Source organism: Temnothorax americanus, unplaced genomic scaffold, assembly GCF_048541705.1.
Source record: "Temnothorax americanus isolate GAGA-0224 unplaced genomic scaffold, ASM4854170v1 Scaffold116, whole genome shotgun sequence".
In the NCBI taxonomy this organism is placed as follows: Eukaryota; Metazoa; Arthropoda; class Insecta; order Hymenoptera; family Formicidae; genus Temnothorax; species Temnothorax americanus.
This window is the reverse complement of record NW_027509249.1, coordinates 35,175-58,029: the sequence shown is the minus strand read 5'-3', so window position 1 is coordinate 58,029 and position 22,855 is coordinate 35,175. Positions and strand designations below refer to the sequence as shown.

General features: G+C 31.5%; 1 protein-coding gene and 1 long non-coding RNA gene across 6 annotated transcripts in view; both read right to left on the bottom strand.

Moving 5' to 3' along the window:
- The window catches only part of LOC143908783 (juvenile hormone esterase-like), a 97,639-nt gene that overhangs the window by 74,306 nt on the left and 478 nt on the right, over positions 1-22,855 (bottom strand). For 4 of the 5 annotated variants that reach the window (XM_077426587.1, XM_077426589.1, XM_077426590.1 and 1 more), the window contains exon 2: positions 4,811-4,962. In XM_077426587.1, coding sequence (XP_077282713.1) covers positions 4,811-4,951 — 141 coding nt within the window. In that variant the 5' untranslated portion in view covers positions 4,952-4,962. Of the gene's footprint in view, positions 1-4,810; positions 4,982-22,855 lie in introns of those variants that run through there. The other variant, XM_077426588.1, reaches the window with a different exon arrangement.
- On the bottom strand, positions 6,647-11,801 carry LOC143908794 (uncharacterized). Its single transcript, XR_013260255.1, has 3 exons — positions 11,699-11,801; positions 11,337-11,372; positions 6,647-8,138 (listed from the first exon to the last, which is right to left on the bottom strand). It is a non-coding gene; the product is annotated as an uncharacterized LOC143908794 (long non-coding RNA).

Genomic DNA, 22,855 nt, shown 5'->3' with positions numbered 1-22,855 from the left:
CGGGAGTTGCACGAGAATTCTGTCGCCAATTATCTTAAGCCTAACGCAAGTATGAATCGTGGCGTAAAGCCACGTCCCAACGTAATGAGGACCAAACGCAACACAATAACGCGAGATCAATTTCGGCGCGATCGCAAGGAGACGCGGAATACTATGAAAATACGGACTTAATCTAACGCGAGAAATGACCCATGATAGCGCCAGTTATTCGGGCGAATACAATACGTAATTCCCAACGTAAACCAACGTTTTGTTATCAAACGTTGTAAAACGCTAACGTTGTAAAACGTCGCCTGTGGTCATTTCTGACTGACGTTAAGAAATCGCGAGAAATGGTAACAAATTCTGCCTAAATGAATGTAGAGCAGATTACTGCTGCATCAAGCGGGCATCGTCGACGGCAATTCGCGGCGTCGTGCGTGAGCTACGAGGACTATGCGACGAATGTTGACGATCCACGGCCGAACCGGTCTATCTCATCTCACGCGGTTATCGTCGCGTCGTCGGGAAACAACGCGCGCGCGCCGCGCGATTCACAGCTCGAGAGCGCGTTCGCTCGGCTGCACGGCTGCCATAACCATGCTCCAGATCACCATATAGATGATATTGCATAGGTCGGATTTGGTTAAAATATACGACTCATTCGCAAATCTAGTATAGAATTTTTAACTAATTGATACTTTATCGACATGTGTTAAGTCAGTTTGGCGACCTTGTTAAGACTTTTAGTCAATATAGGTACAATTTTGCCTACAGTGGTATACTACTTAGTTTGGAAAAGTCTGAAAAAGTATTAACTTTTAATATAATATAATATAATATAATATAATATAATATAATAATTAGATTTTATACGAGAAGACAAATTTTAGTAGAATTTATCGCATCTTTTACTACGTAAAGTTTGATATAGTGTGGAACGCTGACTTCGCCATTTTCATTCCTCAAAGAGGAAGGCAAATAATCCGCCATTTTCCAGTATATTTAGATTTATATTTTTTAACGCACTTTATTAACAATTTAAAGCATTTATATAATATCTGTTGTTAAGGTTTTGACAACATATTTATCTTAAAAGTAATTTTGATGAAAAAAAATTAAAATCTACACTTTGGAAAATTTTAGTTATTTATTAGAATATTTAGTAAATTGGAATATTTTAGAAAGGATTCGTCTAATTTCGACTTATCATTTCCACGTTTATCAATAAAGTGAGTTTTGTTATACAATTTCAGTGCTGGGTTCGTGTATTTATGGCAAAATTACAATAGTATCAAAGACTGCGCAAACTATATTTTTCCTATAAAGCCATTTTATTTGTGCCAAATTGATAAGTACGTATTATGATACATTTATTACACTAATGCCGTCATATGGTTTGAATGGAAGCACGAAAACTACACTTAAAATGTACGTTGTGAAAATATAACCTCAGGTCTAGCAGAGTGTACAAAATCAAAGTTTACATACCAACGTTAAAACTGGTGGAAAAAATGTAACCTCAATTTAACTTATATAAGTCGGATTCCAACGTTGGTACAACTTAAATTTGATTCCCCAAATTAGTGCAAAAGAGGGTTGAAACGACGTAGCGAAAACGTTGGATACCAACGTTAAGTGTGTTTATCTTAACGTCGGGCGGACGTCAAAATGCTGCTTGGGAAAGAACTAAAAAATGTAATAGAATTAGAAAAATTGCTAATAATAAAAGGGTTTCCAATTTTTGTTTTAAAATGTACGTGATTGCTCTAATTTCCGCAAATTTTGAGATAAGCAAAATTTTTTTTATGGATAATTTTTATGGATAATTTTTCGTTACCGATTTTTTGGAAACCGGTTTAAAAAAAATCGGTTATAAAAAATTATACACATCATCGCCATCCCCGAAAAAAATAAGAACAAAAAGGGTTTAGGAAATTAGGGACCTAGACTAAAAAAAAAAGGAAAAGGTTTTGAACAAAAATTAGAAAACATAATAGTTTTCATCGATTTACCATTGTATCACTTTTTAATGGTAAATCGATGAAGGCTATGCTTTCTGATTTTTGTTGGAACTTGACAAAAGAAGAAGCATCTGTATCATGTCATTCTAATCGTAAATTAAGAACAAGAAGACAAATATATATGTAAGCATATAGAATTACACACGCACATTTACATTTCCATCTAAATTGATTTAAATATATATTATATAAAGCATCTTTTAAGTTTTTTTTATTAGTTTTTTATAACTTTGTCGTTATTTATGAGCTGCTGGAGTTACTGGACTTTGGCTATCCTCAGATCACCGACAGCAAGATTCTGCAGGAATACGTTTTACGATTTTATTGTAACTAAGGTAAAGATACAAAATGATAAAACTTATGAAGCAATTAATATCACAATGTTGGCATGTTATTTTAATGTATGTAATATTGCGATTAGACACGGGGAAAAACGAACCTCTGTTCACATTTGACGTTCACGATGATATTCGTGTTATGCACGATGCTTCCGTCAATACCGAGGAATCATATGCCGGAAAAGTTTTATATTTATTATTTAAAAAATACTTTGTATATTCTCTTTTATGTTATTTCTCATTAGATCATGGTACGAGAGGAACAAACACATTTTTCCAATGAATAGATAAGAACCTTTTAATCCATTCAAAGGACTGTATTTTAGTAGAGCTACATAATTGAGCAAATGAATTAAAAATATTATCATATAACTGAATAAATTAAAATCACAGTCCTTAAAAATACAATGTAGCTACAATATATGTATATAAATCAATCCATTTCTTACGCTTATGTTTATGCGCTATGCAAATTTGTCTGGATTGACCTTAAAAAAGCAGCGCCAAGTTTTTTATAAGAAAAATTTATTTATTTTATTTTAATTAAATATTTTTTTATTTTATAATGTAACCTTTTTAATTCTTTGTGATTAAAATGATTATTTGTAATATTATAATTTTATCAAGGAGAATTAAAACTATTACCACTTGGGTTGATAGAAAGACCCTCAGGAATACAAAGATACATACCACTTGGGTTGAGTTAGGTAACACAATTTTGTTTTATTTTTTAAGAGTAGTGTTGCACACTACAATTATTTTTCAAAGCAATATATATATTCTTTTTGTAGTAGTTGGCGTCATTTAAAGATTTCATATATTTTTTTGAAATAACATATCACTTAAGTTGAGTTAAGTAACGCAATTTTGTGATATAATTTTGTTAAGAAGAAATAAGGCTACTACCACTTAGGTTGGTACGTATCACTTGGATTGGGTTTGGTAACGCATTTTTGTGATATAATAATCTCTTTGCAAAAAATTGGCGCAATTTAATTTAAAGATTTCATATCTTTTTTTGAAATACATATCACTTGAGTTAAGTTAGGTAATATAATTTTGTGAAAAAAAAATTAAATATTACACATCTTTATTGAAATACATATATGTCACTTGAGTTAAGTTAAGTAATATAATTTTGTGAAGAAGAAATAAAGCTATCATTTAGATAAGATTTTTGAATTTACAAATAGAAATACACACGCACACTTCCATTTAAATCATTACATTACATTTCCATCTATATATATATATAAATGGATTTAAATTTTAAATATATATTAAAGCATCTTTAATTTTTTTTTATTAGTTTTTTATAAATTAAAATATTTTTTATTTAATTTCAGGGATTTGTTACATTTGACATCAAATTTGAAACACCTCTGTACATGACCTATGTAAAAAATTCAAATATTTTATTTTCACATCCGCTATATTAATTTGCCTTTTTTAATTTGTCAACTTTAATATTAAATTTATATTTACTAACGTAAAAAAAGGGCGCAGTGTGATTTAGTGGGAAAGCGCCAGACTCATAACCCCGAGGTACCGGGTTCGAGTCCACCTGAACACGGGAATTTTTTCCATTAGTATATTTCAGACTGCGCCCCGCCACACGAGTGGGGCTCGTGCGGAGAAACGGTGCCATTGTAGGCAATTAATTAAGACCCCCAAAAGCTTAGGACTGAAGTACCTAAAGACACTAGGATTTTGGAAAAGTGCTAGGGTGACGGACTTGATAAACCTGGTACTAGGCTAAAGGCTGGCCCCAAAACACCTAGCAAAGAAAGAGCGGGAGGTACAAATGATCTTAGGATCTAGGTGCCATCGGAGGCTCAAGTAGAACCCTCCGCTTACTACTACTACTACTACTACGTATATATAAAAAAAAACCTTATACATAAATTTTTTACATAAAATTTTGAATAGTTTTTTTTGACATTTGCTATATTGGCTCCGCTATTTTGAATTTATTAACTTTGACATAAGTTTAGTTTTCAACGACCTGACAAACCCTTAGGTTTGACTAACGTTATAAAAAAAAATTTCATAGATTAATAGCTATATGTAAATCACAATTTTAAGGCAATGGACTCTACGTCAATCATCAATATTTTCTTAATCATAAGCAACACAAAAAATTCCTTTTAAGGGCTGAAAGTTCTAACAACATACATACTTAATTTTGATTGCAATTAAACTTCTTCGATACGTCACATATCGTAGTTATAATATGCCAAAATACACTAAAATAGCCCATTTTTGCAACTTTAACTGCAAATATCTCAAAATTGTGACGTGACAGAGCAATTCGGCAAATGGGGTCGTTTTTTGCTTCCAAAAAACTATCAAAGGCTGCAAGGCTCGTTCTTGTGCTCAAAAAAGTGATTTTTTGTTGTACAATGTTATAAACCAAGGTTAAAGTTAAATACTGTTTTTAAAAGTGTTTATAATAATATGTATAATTACCTTAAATCGGAGTTCGCCAATTGGGGGTTTTGCATATGGTATTCCACGGAAAGCAAAGTAGCGGCAGCCGTAGCCGTCTTCTTCGACAGTGCCGATTAATCTTCCCTCATGTATGTGCACATCTACTTTCTTATTTTCCATAATAGAAAAAACTGGAAAAACAATGTTGAAAAACCTACTATTATTCCAAAACACACGTCCTTTCTAAATTTAATTTTTTAAGAAAAGCAAAAGTTATTTTGCAGTGTAAATTATTGAAATTATTTTTATTATTTTTTCTTAATTATGTCAGAATTACAAGCAAAGATACAGATATCTATAAATTATTTATTAATTGTAGGAGAAACCGAGGCTATCTGTCTACGGAGGCTACATGTCCACAGGGTAAATATACCGAATCAGGACATATGTTGTTGTGGCAGCCGAATCTTCATAGCGCTACGAGGCACCGCGCCGCGAAGCTACGCGCCTGGCGAGCCGCCGCTCGGACTCGCCGTACGGCCGAGCCGCCGCACGCGCTAGCGAGTTCGCCGCGTCGCCGCTAGGCGGCTAACGCCCGTGCCAGTTTCGCGTAAGTCAGATCACACTGGGGAGTTATAAGAAGACCACCCGCTGAGAAGACTTCAGAACCTTCTCTCGACTTGAGACGCTTTTACAACGGGCTATCAATCGAGATTACGGTCAGAAAACAGTGTTCCTACGGAACTATAGAGAGTGAGTTCCTTGAGGGCCTCTAAATCAGAGCGAGCTTCTTAGGCCTTTGCATATAACGGGGTGTGCCCCGGGTCTCTGGTGACAGAGAGAGCTCCGGGCCTTCGGTTTCAAACTACATCACACTCGACAAGCTGCCACGAAAGAGGAAGCAGCGTGGCTATTCTAGCCACGGGCAACCGCCTGCTCCAAGTCCGCCCGCTGCAAGGGCTCGGCCTTCCATCAAGCAAACGCCGGAGACGTTTCAACCACTTCTCGAAAGTTAAGTGGAATCTTTCCGGGAGTAGAAGTTAATCCCTCTTGACCTGTCGGGCCAGCCGGAACCACGCTCCTGGGAACATCACATGACGGAGTTAGCCTCGCCAAAGCAGAAGTGCCAGCAGACGCAGACCGACTCCTTGCCACCCACACTGGTGGTGTTCGATCCACCGAGTCCGCTGCCAAACACGGCCAAGTGGATGCCCAAGACTCCGGGCAAGAGCTTTCCTAAACGATACACTAGGAACAGCAGTCGGAGATGCTCTTTATAAGGGAATTATTCAGAGAATAACTTCTTCTTGCATAGCGTATCCGGACAATACACTTCGGGCGTTTTGCACACGCTTCGCACGTCACCCCGCATCTCGCGGGGCCCCCAAAACAAACCAAAAATAACTCGCAGGTTCTCTTCGGGCGTCACTAGATCAGTGTCTGTGAAGTTGGCACCTTATTTTCAAAAATCGGAAATTTTATTAAGAGTTCCATTTGCACCCACAATAGTTCTACAGTTCCTGATGTATTTCATAAATAGTTCCGTCGATTTAGATAAAAATATAACGATTTAAAAAAATGAGGTGCTAACTTCCCGTGGCACCTCAAGTTTCGAAAATATTTATTTTTATCACGGAATTCTATAGTTCTTGAAGAGTTCTATAGTTCCTGATAGGTTTTAGCGATAGTTCTGGTCTTTAAGTATTTTTAAATAATTTTTTAATCTGAGCGCTGGCACCTCAGGTTTTAAAAAAATTGATTTTTATCATGGAATTTTATAGTTCTCGAAGAGTTCTACAGTTCCTGATAGGTTTTAGCAACAGTTCCGGCATCTAAATATTTTTTAAATAATTTTTTACTGGTACCGCTGGCACCGCACACAAGAGTAAAGTCATGAATCGCAGGCAGTTTCGATCGACTTTTTGACAGTTTTCGATAGTTCTCGCATAGTTCCAACAGTTTTTATAGGTTTTAGCAACAGTTCCGGCCTCTAAATATTTTTTTAACAATTTTTTTACTGCGACCGCTGGCACCGCACACAAGAGTAAACACGGAGGTGCAGGCAGGCAGTTCTGGCCGACTTTTCGGCATTTTCGTACAGTTCTGCGATAGTTCTGAAGACCCCGGTAGGTTCCGATCACAGTTCCGGCTTTTAAATATTTTTTAACAGTTTTTTATTCTCAGAGTTGGCACCTCACCTTCAAGAGAACTAAGGAGTGCTGGCTTGTTTCGCGGTTTTTTTTGACACTCCCCGACAGCTCTTGCATAGTTCCAACAATTTTGATAGGTTTTAGCCACAGTTCCGATATTTAACCTGTAGAGGGCCGCCGGCATTTTTCCATTGAAATCTTGGATTTTTTTAACGTAAAATTTATGCATATATACAACCAACATGTTCCGAAAAGTTTTCGTTTCTGGTCCCTTTAGAGTCCACTCCGGCCCAGAACGGCATGGCAAATATTGAAAATTTTTAAAATTAGAACTTTAGTGTTTTTGATATCGCTAATCACGATTCTGAGGTCAGATTATCGAAATTTTGCACAGGAACAGTGTTACCAACCTAAATAAGCCTAAATGAGTAACAGCAGTTACATTCGTGTATAAAACTTTCCTTTGGCGTTACCCAGAGCTAACTACGTGGAAGTAGAAAGTTTTGTAGCTCCTTCTTTGGGTTCTTTTTTGTTTTTTTTATTTTTTTTAAGTATTTTTTTATATTTTGAGCCACTCCGGCTTAAATCTAAAAATTAATATTTTTTTTTTAAGTTTTTTAATAAGTGCTGTTAAATCTTACATTCTAAGCTTATATAATATATGATTTTGAAATATAATTTTAGAGAGAAAATAGTATTAAATTCTTTCGAAGAGAATTAAAATTATAGGAAATTAAAAAGTAAAAATAATGTCAGAAGTAATTTTAAAATGTTAGAAATAAAATTTAAAAAATCTGAAAGTATAATAATCTTAAAATAACTAATCTTAAGTTGTTATAAATATAGTTGTAAGAAATAAAAAGTTGAGAATAAAATTTAGGACAATAAAAAAATTAACATTTTTATAATCATTAAAAGAAAATTCTTAAAATCTTGGAAATATATATGTATACATACAGGGTGCCCCAGAATTGTTGGTACTTTTTTTATATTTAGATAGAGCGAGCCAAACTGAGTCGAAAAGTCATGTACCATTTTGCAATTTTCGCAATAGTTGACGAGTTATTAATGATTAAAAATCGACATATTAGCCCGCCCTCCGCCAAATCCAAGCGCGCGGCGAGATGCGGCCGCCCCGCGGTCGGCGCGCGGGCAGTTGTTTACTACGAGCGGCGCGTAACGCCGGGCCCCTGTCCTAAGCGATGATAGTTTCTCGCCTTTTTTAAATAGAAATAAAATTTTTTAACAACATAGAAAATTTTTTTGTGCGTACGTATGTACATATGTGTGCACATGCATACACAAGAAAATAACAATTCTACTGCTTAAAAAAGCGATTACTCAATTTACCTTTTTTTTTTAGTAAGTAACGGTTGTCTTTAAGCAAGAATATTTTCATGATAATAGTCTTAAAATGTACAAATTTTAGAAAAAGTCTTTATTATGTACTTGAAAGAAGAATTTATACTTCTTCAAAAAACATAATAAAATTTTATCAAAGAAAAGTCAAAATAATAAATAAAATAATATGAGGACCCTCGAGATTAAAATAAGAGAAGGCTATGAGGGTCAGACGCAGATCACAGTGCGTAATATCAGAAATAAGTAGTGATTTATTCGTCGTTTTGATACATTACATCGATCCGTACGTTTCGGCTCAGTTTTGAGCCATCTTCAACGGTAGTTACAGAAATTAAGTTACACGTTCTCCGTATACCGTATGGTGAGTTTACTGATTCAAAATATCAGAAACATAGACCACGTGATCCATATCTGTAAATTTGTTCAATTAATGTTGAGCTATAAAAAAGATCCCTTAGGAAACTCACCATACGGTAACTTAACTTCTGTAACTACTGCTGAAGATGGCTCAAAGCTGAGCCGAAACGTACGGATCGATGTAATGTATCAAAACGACGAATAAATCAGTTATTTCTGATATTACGCACTGTGATCTGCGTCTGACCCTCATAGCCTTGACTTCTCCTATCAAAATAATTAGCAAATTGAATTTTTGTTTTAATTTTGTATTCTTAACTGAAGAACTGAATAATTAGAATGTAGAATATTATTTATTTTAAGTAATATTATCAAGAAAACATTTTTTGTAAAGATCATCGTTACTTAAAAGAAGAGAAACCTGAGTAATTGGTTTTCTTAGCACTAGAATGATATTTTTTTACGTGTGCGTATACGGCACGCCATTTTACTATTTAATATCATCATAAAAATTCTATCAAATTAAATCGATACTTAAAGAAAAGAAATTATTATTATGTCTAGACATACTTATAATTTATCGAATTATTATTAAGCTATAATTGAAAATGCAGAATTACAATTATGTCTAGACAAAATATTAATTCTGAATTTATTTTACGTTATGACATAAAAAATTTTCGGGAATTAAAATTATGTACATAATTGTAATTCCCGATTTTTACTTATGTACGCAATTTTAATACTTAAACTTCTATTATGTACACACAATCGTAATTCTGGAATTACTTTTTTTCTTTTGGTAAGTAACGGGGTTCTTTAAGAAAGAATATTTTCTTGATAATAATCTTAAAATGTATTCATCACAAATAGTTAAACAATTAGAATTTAGAATATTATTTGTTTTAAGTAAAGAGAGTAATGAGTGTATTTTAAGATTATTATAAAAATAAAATATTCTTTGCGAAGATGACCGTTAAAAGAAGGGAAATGGAGTAATTGGTTTTTTTAGCACTGGAATGATAGCTCAGGATTCCATTGGATTTGTAATATAAAACTACAGGATAGACAGTCGCCTGATTATTGTTCAGATGAAATCCTGGGCCACAAAAGTCTTACAATCATCTCAGATTGTTTGCATCACAACGCCATCACGGTTTGGGCGTTTTCGCGATTTGTGAATGAATTTATGAAGTCTCTCGTACCACGCGTCTCAAAAATAATTTATTTTTCTGACGGAGCACCGCAGCAATTTAAAAATTTTAAAAATTTCTCGAACATTTACCACCACGAGGTCGACTTTAGTGTTCGCGCTGAATGGCACTTCTTTGCCACTGCTCGCATGGCAATGGGCCATGTGATGGAATCGGTGGGACGCTGAAACGCTTAGCTGCGCGAGCAAGTCTTCAACGTCCTACCGACCAACAAATTTTAGACCCGATGGATTTATTCAATTGGGCTAATGAACCGGGCACACTGCCATCCATCACTGTCAAGTATTGGGACAAAAAAAATTATAAAATTGCCGCCGAATTTTTGACAGATCGGTACAATAAAACAAAAAAAAATACCTCAGACTCAACGTGTCCACTGCGTCATACCAAGTCATACAAAAAATTATGAATTAATTGTTAAAGATTACTCATTTTCAAATAATTATACTGAGCACAAAATAATAAAATTATAAATAATATGTTTTTAAACAAATGTACTTATTGAATTAAACTTCCTCATAAATCTATTTTTTTTCGCCTTTCCCACACTATTCATCGCAATTGTCGTGTGCTATGCCGAGATCTTCATCATGCTTTAGTAAAAAAGTATATCTAAATCGATTCAGAATTGTCCGAAACGCGTTTTTAACTACACTTTTGTGAGTCAAATATTACTACTGCCTCACAAAAAAATTTATAAAAAATTCCCAAAAATTCTGCGCAACTTTCAACTAGTCTTAAAATTCTTCTAATACTCCCTAGAATATTCCCTATAAATTTCAAAAAAATAGAAAATGGGGTTTTTGAGATATTCAAATTTTTGTGTGTTTTTTTACTTTATTAGTTTAAAATCATTATTATAAAAATTTGAGATAATTTTTTTTTTAAACTATGATCTAAATAACGTATTTTATGTTCAATGAATTTTTTCTTAGACGTTGTCTAATAGGCGAAAAAATTCATTGAAAATTTTGCAGTCCTCATTTTGCGCAGGCTCTATTTCGGAAACGCTACATTTATTATAGAAACGATTTAACAGGGGTCTAATACTCGTAAAGACCTGTTAAAAAACGAGCGGCCATCAAAAATAAAAAGGTCGAAGTTTGACCCCTTGCGAATTGGCGTGGAATGCCCCATATATATATAACAGTGTAGAATAGTATTTATTTTTATCAATCATTAATAAGTGCTGTTTTGTGAAGAATTCATTTCTTATCTCTTCAGTCCCAAATGTTCTATCTGACGTTGTGAATCAAACTTCTACAATTAAAATTTTATTTACAAAAGCTACAGTTTTTAGGTCTAGCTCAAATTATTAGCATCTTTGTATTGTATTGTTTACTTTATTTTTTTAGTTAACATACTTCATGATTGAAAATAATATATAGTTAGTTACTTGTAACGCATCTTGTTTTATCAATTATTGTTTCTTATTGTTAATTGTTATAGCATATAAAGATCCATCTTTGAATGCTTCATTACCTTTTGGAAATAAATCAACATCAAGTGAAACATCCTCTGCAACAATGGTTTCTCTCAATGATACAGTTAAAGATACTGCTTTATCTCCTAAGATTGTGACACTTGATCAGTCACATCATAAATGTAAGGTTATTTTATTTTTATTTTTGAACTATATACATTTTCTATTAATTTTATATTAATTTCATTATCGTATGTTTATCTATATTGATATTTTGTTGCTGATTTATATTTCAGCATTGTCATCTTTAATGAAAAATGTTGGTATGCACTCAGGTAATTTATATTGCTTTTTATATTTATGAAATGAATTGTATTTCCTTCCATTGATGAATAAATTAACATATTTAAATGTATCTTACTTATACTTCTTTTCATCTTCTTGGTTTTTGCTTGACTTTGACATAATTATTGTTGTAATAATTTACTTTTAGATAACCATGTTGCTGCTGTCCTTAGAACTTTAGCGGTCAGGCAAGAAAAACTAAATGGCAAAATAGACAACGTTATTTTAACGCTTAACAGAATATATCGTAAATTAGCTCCAGAAGAGGAAAAAGTCATTAGGCCAAAAAATCTTCCTACGCTGCCCTTAAATAATGAAGACTCATTTTTAGAAATTCAAACATTTTTGATGCCTGATGATAATTATTATCCTGTAGTAAGTATACTTGCATCGATCATAATAAATATAAAATAAATTTCTCTGGGCATTATATTTAAATTAAATTGTTCTACGCTTGTCGATCGTTGATCATGTATGCAATTCACTTGACACTACAAATGGTTCAAAGCATTCTTTGATTGGCCAATTTGTAAAGTTCTTTATTCTGATTGGTCAATCAAATGCTTCAAAGCATTTGTAGCATCAAGTGGACGCATCTCATAATGAAGAGAAATTTTATTAATTAGTTATACATATAAACTTAAATTTTCTTTTTTTTTCAGGTGGATTATTTTGTGAAATTGATAAAGATTGATTCACAAACCAATGAATATACAGCTGTTGGCCGTTTATTACCAAAAATAATGTCTGCAAATTCTTTGGCTCAAATGATGAATTATTCAGGGTCAGGTGATAAACTTAAATTCGAAAATACGAAACTTTATGAGGCAATCAGTTGTAAGTTAAAATTTGCGTAAAATTTATTCATAAATTATATTTATTGTTTTAAACAATGCATAAACTTTTGTGTTTTATTTTTTATTTTAGGTGCTGTTTTGAATGCTTTTCCTCAGAGCAATTTATCAAAAATAGAAAAAAAAATATCACGATGGTTATATACAAGTAATCAACAAAAAGTTAATTAATATATTTTTCTGCTTTATATATATATTTTTAATAATTAAATATTAATTGGAGGGATAAAAACCAGTGGTTTAATTCAAATTTTTTTAAATATTTACTCGTGTGCATAGATGCAATTTATATATTGTATAGATTGTATCTATGCACATGAGTCAATATTTTAAAAAATTTAACTTACACCACTATAGCTTTAACCCCTTCAATTGATAAGTAGTATAATAGAATATTTTCAACAAAATAAAGTTCATTTTTGTTTTTCCAATAATTTACGGTTCATTATACTATAAGACTTCTTTGTGATGCTATTTTGTGATGATAGGTATATATTGACTTAAGTATTGATAAGAAGAATGTTTTTGTTAAAAATGCAATTTTTAAGATGCAATTATACCTATAGATAGTGGCCTAGTTTACACCGCGTATTAAATAGTAAATAACTAGTGAATTACTTTGATTATTGGCTGATCAGTTAAAATATACTATTTAATACGCATATCAAGAGATCGGTGTCAACTAGGCCAGTGTAGGAATATTTCCTAAAAAGTAAAGTTTCTTTTTGTTTTGTCAATTTATAGTTTATAAGACTATTATATAAGACTGTGAAGAACACTGCAAAGACTATTTATTGTGATACTGTTTTGTGATACAATAGTATAGTGTATCAATAGTATTTACTTACGTATATTGAATAAGAATTTGTTTTTGTGCAATTTTTAAGATGCAATTATATATCTATAGCGTAATATCCAATTTCTTTTTCACCTTTTTGACATATTTTACAAATAATTTATGTACATTTCAGATAATATAAATGGCCACGTTCAGGAGAACGTTTATTTTGCATTTATTTTGGAAGTTTTTTTTGCTAAGATTAGATTATATTTTTAAATTTAAAGAAATAGTTTTATCTTAGCAAAGAAAACTTTTAACAGTTACAAAATAAATGTTTTACTAAATGCAGTCAATCATGATAACACCAAAATGATGTCAAGAGGAATAGAAAATGATTACAAAAACTCACTTTTTAATCATGATTTGATCATTTTCTCATCATTTTGACATCATTTAGACGTCATTTTAATGTAATCGTGATTTCCTTTTCTACATACATTAGTTAAAAAATCACTAAAAAATTATTGCTATATCAAAAATTCATCACAAAATTATCATAAAAAGTGTATCGATTGACGTCATAATGATTTTTCCTAAGATGACTCCTACTTGATGTCATCATGTTCTTATTATGATTTTGTGTTCTACCTGGGTAGTTGACGCGAGACACTATTGTGTCTGTTAATGATGGGAACAAATGTATTTCTGTAATCACGGAAGTTTTTATCACGCACAGCTAGAATGACATTTATATAAGTCGCTGCAACTTTGTAAGTATATACTGATACTTTGAAAATTTTTAATAATGTTTATATTTCTCATTTTTATACATGTATAATCTTTATACGTTTTAATTTTACTTTTGATTTTTTTGAATCAATTATTACAGAAAATCAAAATTATTTGGCATATTATAATACTACGAAGAAACATCTTTTGATACTTCGTATAACTTTTGTGGAAGAAATATATATGCACACAGGATTATTATTATAAAAAAAAACCTCAACAAGTAAAGAACAAAGATTCAAAGAAGCTACAATATGTACGCATGTTTAAAACAGAACCAGATTTTAAAAAATTAAAGGTAAATTAAATAAGTATAAACATTAATAGATATTTTCAAAATATAATAAATATATTTTACAAAATTGCAGCGATTAATACACGATAAAATGATGTCATGTGCTGAACTAATGCTCGCAAAGTGACAGCATTTAATATTATTGCTTATCCAACAATATATTGCTTATTGTTAACTTTATTTTGAACTTTTGTTATATCATTCATCTCTAATCTTCTATTTTATTGCGATTTAATTTCTCTTGCTAGCATTAAACTAAAGTAGCACAAAATAGAAACACGACAGAAGACCTTAATATTCTACATTGTAGTAAGATACTAATTTTATTTATACACAGAATAATAAGTATATTAAATATAAGTGCAACATTACATAAGTCTACATAATTCAACTAGTAATGTCGAATTAAAAATATCTATAACTATATAATTTCGCCGCGCGAGCACTTTATATCTCAGTCATATTTAATTTTCATATCTTGAAATATCATGACCTTATATACTATATGTGTAACTGTTATGTAAATGTCGTTCTAGCTGTGCACGATAAAAACTTCCATGATTGTATATAGAATGTCCTTCAAATGTATTTATCATCGTGATTTATTACGTAAAGATACAAATAGAATGTGTTGCGTGAAGAATGTGTGAACGGGCACGAATAGCGTGTGTATTATACCGAGATATTTGTAATTCTCGAAAATGATTTTTTTAAACATAATTTCATTATATTTTATTATATGGTTGAATTCATAGTAAAATAACCTTTAACTTGAAGATAAAAAAATTTATTTAAAAAAATGTTAATAAAATTAAACAAAAAATGTTTTTTTATTATTTTAAAGTACTCTTAAAATTATCTCATTTTTATTTAAAAATTATTTTTTTATCTATTAGTTTTCTATCTAGTAGGTACACTAGGAAAAAAAATTAGTGCCTCCATCAAAACTGTTTAGTTGAGACGGTTTTTAACAGCAACCAAATATCTTGTTTTCCATAACAAAATATTTAGCTACTTCTGCTAAATGTATTTTTATGATTTGTTCTGTGGACCAAATAATTTTGTTGACTTCACATACAAAAATTAAGCATTTTAGTTATATTTACCCGTAAATATTACTAATAATGAAATTTTCTTTTACATAAGCTGAAATAATGCCCAATGAGTACAATTTTATTTTTCTATGCATTAAAATTTAGACTTTATATACTAACAAAATATTATAATACTTGCAATAAAGCAATTTATATTACCAAACGCTTTCAACATAACAAAATTCACATAGTTAAAGATTTTTGATGTTATAACAAAAGCATTATGTAAAATTCGTAATTTATTGCATACTATCCCTTCTCCTCTCACTTTAACCCTTTGGACCAACGGGTTAACGTCTCTTTCCGAAAGACGGATCCCAGTTTTCTCCGCACAAGAGCCTATCTTGCACGGAGGGGCGTAGCTATCGGAAAAACATTCCATGCTTACATGGCTCTAGTGGACTCGAATCTGGTTCCTCAGATTACGAGTCTGGCGCTCTACCACTAGACCACACTGCCGCCCCAACAAAGCATTATGTTATAAGAACAAAATATAAGCAACAAAGATATTTATTTACAGCAACTGACTAGTTTTATTGGGCATATTTTAATTAAATTATTTTGTCGTCACAACACAAAATTTTGGTTCATACAATAAAACATTTTTCCTAGTGTAGTTTTCTACTTATAGTTTCAACGATATTCGCTCTGAAAAAGAAAAAGACCGATTTTTTTAAAGGGAGGTTTTACCCCGTAAACGTGCAATTGGACACGTATAAAAAAATACGTATTTCTTTCGATCTAAAATACAATATATTAAAAGTTTATCAATATCGGAAAGGGACACTTTCGTGTATTTTCTTGTTAAGTTCCATTTAGGTGACGGATACACGTGCAAACAATAATATTACAATAGTATGTTGAATCAAAGTATAACTACGAATTACTGTCTCAACAGAACTGAAAAATTCAACTTAAAATAATTTGCTTGTTGAGAAAAACGGAACTTTAAAATAATAATACCAAAAGCAAAGATTAGAACTTATTTAATTATTAAAAGTAGCGATTTTTAAAAAAAAAAGTTTAGAATAATTATTAAAAAAGATAGAATCGGGATAAAAATCGATATATGCGAAAGACGAGATCCACACATATTTAACCTAGTTAAAGGATTTAAAAGTAACTTTTACTACTACAGGAAGAGAGATACAAAAATTTCTCTTCTTTCTTTTTTTTTAAGATACAAAAGACAGTATAGATACATTAAGAAAACATGCATTTCCGGGATTTTTTGTGGAAAAAATTACAAACTTTATTTGATGAAAGTTTTCTTCTTTTAAATAATACACTTTTTAGAAATATAGTAAGAATTTTGTGATAAAAAAATAATGAAGAAAATAATGAAAAGATGACCACTGCTGAGATAATTTAAAGACAATTTAAATAATAATAGAATATAATTTGGTTGAATATCTATATTCGTATAACTACTACATCATATAGTTGTACATAATTCGTGCTTGATTGTACTTTTTACACTACTATTAATAAAATCTATAATAAATTGACTAGCTCAATTGGTCTTGCTTAATATTTTGAAGATATTGATCACCTATCAGTCTACGTATTGGAGATATATCTCGAACTTTATTAACTGAAATATAACAGTCAATTTTCTCATAACATTGTTACGTTCTCTCTCTCTCTCTCTCTCTCTCTCTCTCTCTCTCTCTCTCTCTCTCTCAAAGTGGATAATATTATATTTTATAATATATATTTTATATAATAATATAGGAAAATATTTTTCTAAGAATAGAAGAATGAATAATACATTGAGTCGAAGCATCAATAGTATGATACTTTATCGTCGTTTTGTAATCTTCATATACACTTCATATACTCCACAAACCAATAAGATCATTATTATTATATCAATTTGACATTTTACGACATTTTCTGATACTGCCCAAGTCATGTACTTTTCGATGACGTTGTTTAGCGATATTAACATTTTACATTTTACTAATCTGTACTGCTTTCGCAATCTGTGGTATACAATTATTGTTAATTCATTTGCTGTTACAGATAAAAGATCATAATTTATAAGATAACCCACTTGAGCGCAGTTACTCATGAAAGAGCAACACATATTTGTTCACAACTAAATATAGAACTTTCAGCTTCCACAACAGTATGTTTTAAACTTGACTTTTATAAATAATTACACCATAACTTAAGGGGAGAAATCAATGTAAAATTTAAAAAAAATCGAAAAATTTTTTTGCATTTTTTAAATGTTTTGAGTCCTAAAAATGTGCCTGTGAAGTATTTTAGTGAAATTCGGAAGAACAAAGAAGCTACGGGCTACAGACGCATTGAGGTATATAAGTCGCTCAACGCTCGAAAACCGCTCGCAGCTGTTCGGAGTGTCTTTATATACAACAATTATTTATTTATCTATCTATCTAATTTCACTCAAAATAATAACGAGACTTTTTTAATATGCTCTTGTTTGGAAATATGCTTCAAAAAAATACTTCAGGCGAAGCTAAAATCGCTGAATGGGGTCTTATTTAGCTGTAATCCAGTTTAACGAAAGGTACACTGGATTATTGGAAGTATTGGAAGTTCTAAAGATAAAATTTGGACAACAAGTAACCGAATACCGTGACAAGCAGAATGCGCTCCGTATTTCCGCTGCTGAGCGAAAACCAAAAACAACAACGCGTGACACTAGATTTCAACAGATACATACTTTAAATGAACAGGAGGATGCTGAACATAATTTGGGAGACTTATTTTATGGTCCTGGAGTAGATGCGCTATGGTAAGTTAAAAAAATCCAACGTTATAACATAAATAATTTGTTTTAAAACTTAATGCGTTTTTCTCAAAACAAGATTTTTTAAACTGGGTACACTCATAATTTAGTAAATTTTCAACGAATGCATTTAAAATTTTATGTGAAGGCTTATAATTAGATTATCTTCAGTTGCACGTACGGAATTTTTGATTAAATAATTTGTTTTTTTATAACGTTAAAAAAACAGGTCAATTTTTCACCAATTTTTTTTTTCAAGAGTTCGCCATTTTGTAACAAATTATAATTCTTTTAAATCCATACGTGCAACTAAAACTATTGTCTCATATTTTTAAAAAATACTTGTCTTTTTTGTTTCAGAACTTCTGTTGGGTCCGCTACGCATGCGTCCGTTTGACATAATTTTTTTTAGGCGACTCTGTGATTATTGTAGTTATAAATATTATCTAATATTTTTTCACGGAAATTTCACAAAAAGTAGTTCAAATTATGTACTTTGTGATGTTAATAAAATAATTTAGAAAAAAAATATTTGTCAGAAAAAAATTCTTTAAAAATAGTCTTTTCTAAAGCTGTTACACTGATTTTCCCCCTTAATGACTATAACATATCGAAAAACGTTTTCTCACAACAAATGCTCTATCCATTACTTAAAACTTAACACTTAAACCATTTTATCGTAATGTTCAATTCTCGATGACAGTATTTTTAAAATATGTAAATAATTAATTCGTTGATATTAAAAAATGCATAGCATTTTGTGCAGTTAATATTGTATATATTTCTACAATGTATCTTAATTACAATAGACATTTATATAATGCTGATGCAAACTTTTGACTGCAATCAATCTGTTTAAGCTTGATAAAGTTAATCCTTAGATCTCAAAATCTTGCTGCTAACTTATATGTATAATATGTTGTTGCAAATATAAATGTTAATTTATTTTAATTAATTGTTTCTTATTTTATAAGCAAAAATCTCTCAACAAGCTAATTAAAATAAAAGACGGTCAATTTCTGAGCAATAATAAAAAAAAGATGTAAAAAAATAAAAAATAAATAGAAATTTTTGTTTATTAAGAATTCAAAAGTAACAATAAGCTGTTAAAGTACTCTCTCAACAAGTTTTTATTCTTAAAATATTCATTAACATTACGACATCATTAACTGCTGTCATCCGCATTGTGAACGCATTAAAAAAACAATATATTGTACATGCTTATTACGTACATTATACATTCAAATATGCGATTCAACAGCAGTGAGACCGCTAAAAGATGTACAGGAAAATGTACATGTGCTTAAGTTCATATGTGTCACATACATCCAAATATGTACGAACGTGAGAGTTCCGAACGGGTCTTGAAATTGCGAGGAACAAGACTTGAAGGACAAACTCGCTTTGTGTGTGTGCGTGTATACGTCTGACGGAATCTCATTTCACGAAAAAAGTGGCTATTTTACTGTTAAGATTTCGAGATTTCAAAATTGATTGCATCGATTGTAATCAGACTGGTTGCAATTTACATGCACCATATTTATTATAAGAAAAATGTCGTTACATCCCAGGTAGCACATACACGTTTCGGAAATGTTTTATAAGCGTTTTTCCGAACCGTTTTATAACCGATTTCTAGAAACGTTGCTCATGAGTAAAAATGTCCATTCAAAAAACGTTCGATGGAATGTTTCTTTTCCGATAAAATAACATTTAAAAAACTATTATAAAAACGTTTTGTTTTAATAATAAAGACATTTTAGATAAAGACGTTTAAAATTCTTACTTTTTACGTCTTTTGAACGTGTTTATGACGTCTTTGAGACATGCGTGAGAATTAGAAGATGCATATACCATCTATGCCGTCTATTCTTTTTCGAAAAAATTCAACTGGTGCACATTCGTGCAATAAGTTAAAGTAAAACAAAAAACTTGTCTCACTCTAACTTAATTGTATTACTGATATGCACCAGTTCAGGAAGTTGTTCAAAACGGAACACACGTATAAGTAAATGTTCTTTCAATGGCCACGTTCAGCAGAACGTTTATTTTGCAGCCGTTGGAAGTTTTCTAAGCTCAGATTTGTCCGATGACAAATAGATTAAAACCGGTAGAACAAAATTAATTTAAGTAAATAAGTGGATATATGTGCATAGATAAAATTATTTATTTTGTGTAATATAAATTTAAATGTTTCAAAAAAGGCTATTAAAGCTATTATATATATAGATAAAGCAAATTATAATTTTAAAAGAAAAAATTTAACCAGTAGGTATTTTCGTTAACTGTAGAAACGTACAAAATACGTTTCTTAATGGTTCTTTATGGTTATGAAACTATATATATACGTTCAAAAAACGTATATGAAACTAATATGTGCTACCTGGGATATTTATCATGCCTATAGCTTCTGAGATATTTTAATTAAAAAGTTGATTGACGTGAAAACTTCTAAGTTTAGTGGTACCACGTCGTGATGGAACATTTTTATGTACTTGGCGTCGCGGTATTACCGTATCGCTTGGTCGTAAACGGAAACATAACAAAAAAAATAAACGCGTGGTCGCCACGCGCGTTAAGAAGTGAAACTTCTGAAGGAAAGGGCTTTGCCATAACTTTTCTAAAATTAATACAAAAACAATACAATGGCATCAGTCACTCTACGCAGCCGCCCGCAACTCGAAAATGTGTTACACGCAGTTCTCACTCTACCCGTCTCGCCAGTGCCGTACGCCTATTAGTCGAATTTTCGTTACACTTTCGAGTTTCGTTTCGCAAAATCAAACTTACTTCCGTCCCAAAAGAAGGAGCCGTCTCGCCAATGCCACTTATTGGTCAAATTTTCGTTACATTTTTTGCTTCCCAAAATTCGTGTCGCAAAATTCGTGTCACAAAATTCGTGTCGCACAATTTGTGTCGCTTTTTCGTGTCGCAAAATCGAACCTACTACCGTGCCAAAAGAAGGAGCTGTCTCGCCAATGCCGTACGCCTATTGGTCGAATTTTCGTTACACTTTTTGTGTCGCAAAATTCGTAATTTTGTGTTCATTACCGTGCCTAAAGAAGTTTCACTTCAAAAATAATTTTAGGAAGCTCAAATAATTAAAAATCAAGGTTAGTAAAAAATAAGCACTGAACCGTAACAAAGCGTTATTGTTTAATAATTTTTTAAATTAAATTGAAGACTTTACAAACGTTTCAGCCTAGAATCAGGCCATCTTCAGTGTACAATATTAATTCTAACTTATAACGCGGTAAATGCTCATCATATAGACATCGCAATAATTAGAATGTAGCAAAGCAAAAGATTATGTGGTGCGAGGATTAGTATGTGGTGTTCCATGTCGAATTTTATAATGTTATTATAGTTTAAAATGTCGAGGACAAGTGCTCGAATCTTCTACTTCACGACACATAATTGTTTTTCTTCGCTACGTTCTAATTATTGCGATATGTATGTGATAAGCGTTTACCGCGTTATAAATTAGAATCAATATTGTACACCGATGATGGCCTGATTCTAGGCTGAAACGTTTGTAAAGTCTTCGATCTAATTAAAAAAAAAATTTTTAAACAATAACACCTTATTACGGCTCTGTGCCCTTTTTTTTTACTAATATAACAAAAAATGTTTGAATAATAATTGATAGAAATAAATTTTTTCCGATTTCTGAATAAATTCAAAACTTTATTGAAAATAAATAAAAGAATTTGATCATCAAAATATTCTCCATTATTCTTAATAAATTTTGCATTTTTCGAGCAGCTTGTTAATGTTGTCACGATAAAGACTTGGCAGTTTTGAGACAATAAAACTATAATAAAGGCATTTTTGGACGACTGTTTTGAAGTGTGTATTCGACAAAAGCTTTCGATTGCGACCAGTCCGAAAAAATCAGTGTAGACTGCAATGTAGTCAATTCCGAGATGTTAAGATCTATTACGTAAAACGTGACATCTTTTGCGTTCTAGTTTCAGTTTTAATCACACGTACGCATAATCAGCAATTTTGTTTCTTAAGAGGCTTACGCAATGTCTATATACAATATTATTAAAATTATAAGAAGGAACATTTATACACATATTTACGCGCAATAATTTTTGATGTACACAAAACAGCAGACAAACAAAGGAACACAAAAGGACAAACAAAGAAAGAGGATAAGAAAGGGCGAGAAGAGGAGGGGAAAGGGGAGATTTTTTTTTTATTATATATAGGGAGAGAGAGAGAGAGAGAGAGAGAGAGAGAGAGAGAGAGAGAGAGGGAGAGGGAGAGGGAGAGGGGGAGAGAGAGAAAGAGAGAGAGAGAGAGAGAGAGAGAGAGAGAGAGAGAGAGAGAGAGAGAGAGAGAGAGAGAGAGAGAGAGAGAGAGAGAGAGAGAGAGAAAGAGACGAACGCGTACATACTCACTTAAGCACACACTTATTCACGCAATCATGCATACAAATGCAAATTGACAGAATATCTAGAAAATGAATTGTATTGAATAGAAGGCACTGCTAATTACAGTTTATCGTTTGTTTTGATCAAAAATAAAATAAAATCATGAGTGGAATCAAAGATAAAATATACCTAGACAGCATGCACGTCTGAAAGATGTTTTTACGTGTTGTGTGGGTATATATACATATATAATATATAATATATGTATATAAAGTTA